Source organism: Theobroma umbraticum, unplaced genomic scaffold, assembly GCF_002168275.2.
Source record: "Theobroma umbraticum cultivar Fairchild unplaced genomic scaffold, ASM216827v3 scaffold_30.0, whole genome shotgun sequence".
Classification (NCBI taxonomy): domain Eukaryota; kingdom Viridiplantae; phylum Streptophyta; class Magnoliopsida; order Malvales; family Malvaceae; genus Theobroma; species Theobroma umbraticum.
Window position 1 is genome coordinate 9,671,554 of NW_018397254.1, and position 2,997 is coordinate 9,674,550.

Below are 2,997 nucleotides of genomic sequence, written 5' to 3' on the forward strand. Positions count from 1 at the left end.
GTCTTGGTAGTTCAGTACTAGTTCTGGTAGGTTCCCAGTTCCATGGGCCTCTCTCTTGGCAATCAGCAATCTTGTGTTAATCATTCTCCTTTATCTTTTCTGCAGGCTCAACGGTTGGGTCATAATTTCAAGGAGGTCTTGGCAAGGTACGGTGAAGATGAACTTCCCCTTAAAGAGACGGTTGCAGAACTAATGATGGACAGGACGAAAGATGATTCAAGCATGCTACCAGGCATATTTCCTCCTGAGGTTGAATACCATTTAAGTTCCATATATGTAGATGTCAGCCGTCCCCAGGTAACCTTAACATGTTCCTTCCTCAATTAAAAAAGGTTCACAACCAAGTTAGAGTAAGTCCTTAAGGATATAGGCTCCTGTGCAGGGGCGTTATGGCACCAGAAACCAGTCCGCGTTGTCCGTGAAATCAAATGGGGAGGTCTGCTTTCATGAAAGATATTTGGACAAGGATCTCTGGAAAGAGCAGACGGTAACTTACCAAATAGAGATGGCAAAATAGATCATCGGCTACACAGCCTACACTCATGAGGAAGTGACTGAACTAGTGATAATAATTTCCTTGTTTTCATTTTGCTGTCGCCTTATAATCATGGAATGGTTATCAAATCGTTCAAATTCTCAACTTTAGAGTAACTATAAAAACAAATAAATTACTCCCCAGAAAAATTGGTTAAGAAATTTGACTGCTTTCTAAATTTCTCCAAAACTAGACGAATGCCTATCACTCTTGAAGGTGATTAACTTCAACTTTTACCCTGATTTTATTTTAAGAAAAATTACAATCTCTTCCATTCATTCTCCTTATGTTGTCTCCAATAATTAAATAATTATCAGACCAATTCTCGTTTAAGATGCCCACTTTGTACATTTTGCAGAAGACCTCTTTTTGGCATGCAGTGGCATTCTGATATGACAAAACATATATTAGTCTTTATTTCCAGCTAAACCACATTAATTATTTCAATAAACATCTCATGGACTAAGCTAATTTCATTTATTTACTGAGAAAACATACACTTTTCAAGTCATAATAAATACACTACTCCAACATGGAAATTAACCAAGTTTCAACTCGTTTGCTGACGCCAACATACTTTCTCTAACAAGAGAAAGCCTTACACTACAAACTAAAAAACCCTTATTCTCGTATATGATGGAAACAGCATTTTGCGTAAGCTCGCTCAAGCATGAGAACATTGGAAATTAAACCACAGCTGCTCAAGAGGCACAAGTGACGCAGGTGCAACCCGTGCCACACTTGCAAACCAGCTTTCCGGTCCCAGCAACTTCAGCCCTGGTGCATGTGCATGGATTGCACCCACAATGCTCCCCGCACGAGCACAGCTTGTGGTCTGTCCCACTCGTAGTCTCGCTTGCTGTGCACCTGTTTGATTGTTTCCAAAAAATCATGATCATCGAAAAGTAATCACCCTTAGTTATGATGGAATTACATATCCCACCCTCATTAAAATCTCTCTAGTTTAATTTACTGCACAGAATGTGCCTGTGGCTGTGGGGTAACATCATTAACATTGGCGTGGTCGACGTAAACCCTTAGACCTAACAGACCGCCAAGTAGGCCATGGATTGTACCACTATAACATGGCAGAGTACCAAATTAGAGGGGGGCGGGCACGACAGTTGGGCAGTCACAACACACTCTATAACTGCCTATGGACGGCTCGTCAGAGCAAAATATCTACAAAAGATACTGCGCACATGCGAGCGCACGAATGGCATGTCAGAGCAAAATTTAAACGATCCTTATCCGCCAGTAATAGCCTTGGCTCATTTTTAAAAATAGCCCCAAATTGTCCAAATTGTACGGATCAACATAGGTCATAAAGAGAGGAAACTAACCTGCAAGCCCCGCCACCGGGGCACGGAGAAGGACAGCCACAACTGTCGTTACACATGGCGACCCCTTTAACTTCAGCCCTGGTATCCGCCATTTTTCGGTACTCTTCGTCTTTGCTGCAGTTTGCGGAAGCTCTGAAACTCCCAGTACTGCCTTTAAATGGTAGTATATAAACGTTGCATGTAAACCAACTGGCGGAAACGAATTGTGGGAAACCAACACATGGCGATACGTGTCAAATATGTTTCATCGAGGATTCGAGAGATCACGAAGCAAGCTGCCGTGTCGCTACAAACACATGCACGTACACAAAATCCTCAATTTGCTTTATCAAATACCGGTTTTGCTGGGATTTTAACATCTGTTGATTTGCATCAATCTCAACAATAAGAAACTGAAATATACATAGAATTTAATTGAAACTTTTTCTCTAAATTGAAGTAGAGCCAATAACGAGAGGAGTAGGGTAGGACGACTTAAAACATATATATAAATGACACTATATAAATTAAATGCATGAATGATTGAACCTTCCTAAAACTAAAATAATCATGGCATAACCGATGATGTCGAATTATCTCTTCAACCAGGCCTCTTCGATTTCTACCCTTTTGACTTCATTTACTAATCCTTATGGATAGCACAACATTCTAATTCAATTCGAATTGCATCGAGAATGAAACGTTTCAAAGTAATTTTCCACCCATTCACTTTACAACGTGCGTGATATTGATGACAACTTTTCAGAGTTGTGCCTTATTATACTATTCAAGGAGGCCATTCTACATTACCTTAATCAATTGTTCAAGTCTATAGAGCATGTTTTGCATGGAGGTAGTACCTTCTGCAAAATTTATTGTCAGTATAGGACACTTAATTATTCAGGTGTGAGCCACCAGATGCTGGTCAGGCCTTTTCCTAATCTTTTGTGGAAAAGCAAAGAGGGAAAAAATTGTCTAGGTATTTGTAATTCTCAATTTGAAATCAAATTTATGACTCTGTACAAGTTGTAGTACCATATTCAATTTATGACCGCCATTGATAATTAGTGTTCAATTTATAACTGTCATCTGTGAGTTGAGCCAGGACAGACTCGCCTATCAATAAAAAAGAAAAATGTT

At 39.8% G+C, this 2,997-nt stretch overlaps 2 protein-coding genes across 2 annotated transcripts in view; one reads left to right on the top strand and one right to left on the bottom strand.

The window, feature by feature from the left end:
• Positions 1-517, top strand: part of LOC110423405 (transport/golgi organization-like protein (DUF833)) — a 666-nt gene extending 149 nt beyond the window's left edge. Inside the window, exons 2-3 of the mRNA XM_021437630.2 lie at positions 106-297; positions 383-517. Coding sequence (XP_021293305.2) covers positions 106-297; positions 383-517 — 327 coding nt within the window. The remainder of the gene's footprint in view (positions 1-105; positions 298-382) is intronic.
• A 562-nt stretch (positions 518-1,079) lies between these two features.
• LOC110425078 (metallothionein-like protein 4A) lies at positions 1,080-2,123 on the bottom strand. The gene is made up of 2 exons (XM_021439872.1): positions 1,879-2,123; positions 1,080-1,402 (listed from the first exon to the last, which is right to left on the bottom strand). The coding sequence occupies exons 1-2, from the start codon at positions 1,968-1,970 to the stop codon at positions 1,237-1,239; spliced, it is 258 nt and encodes an 85-aa protein (XP_021295547.1). The 5' UTR covers positions 1,971-2,123; the 3' UTR covers positions 1,080-1,236.
• Between the last annotated feature and the right edge of the window lie 874 nt (positions 2,124-2,997).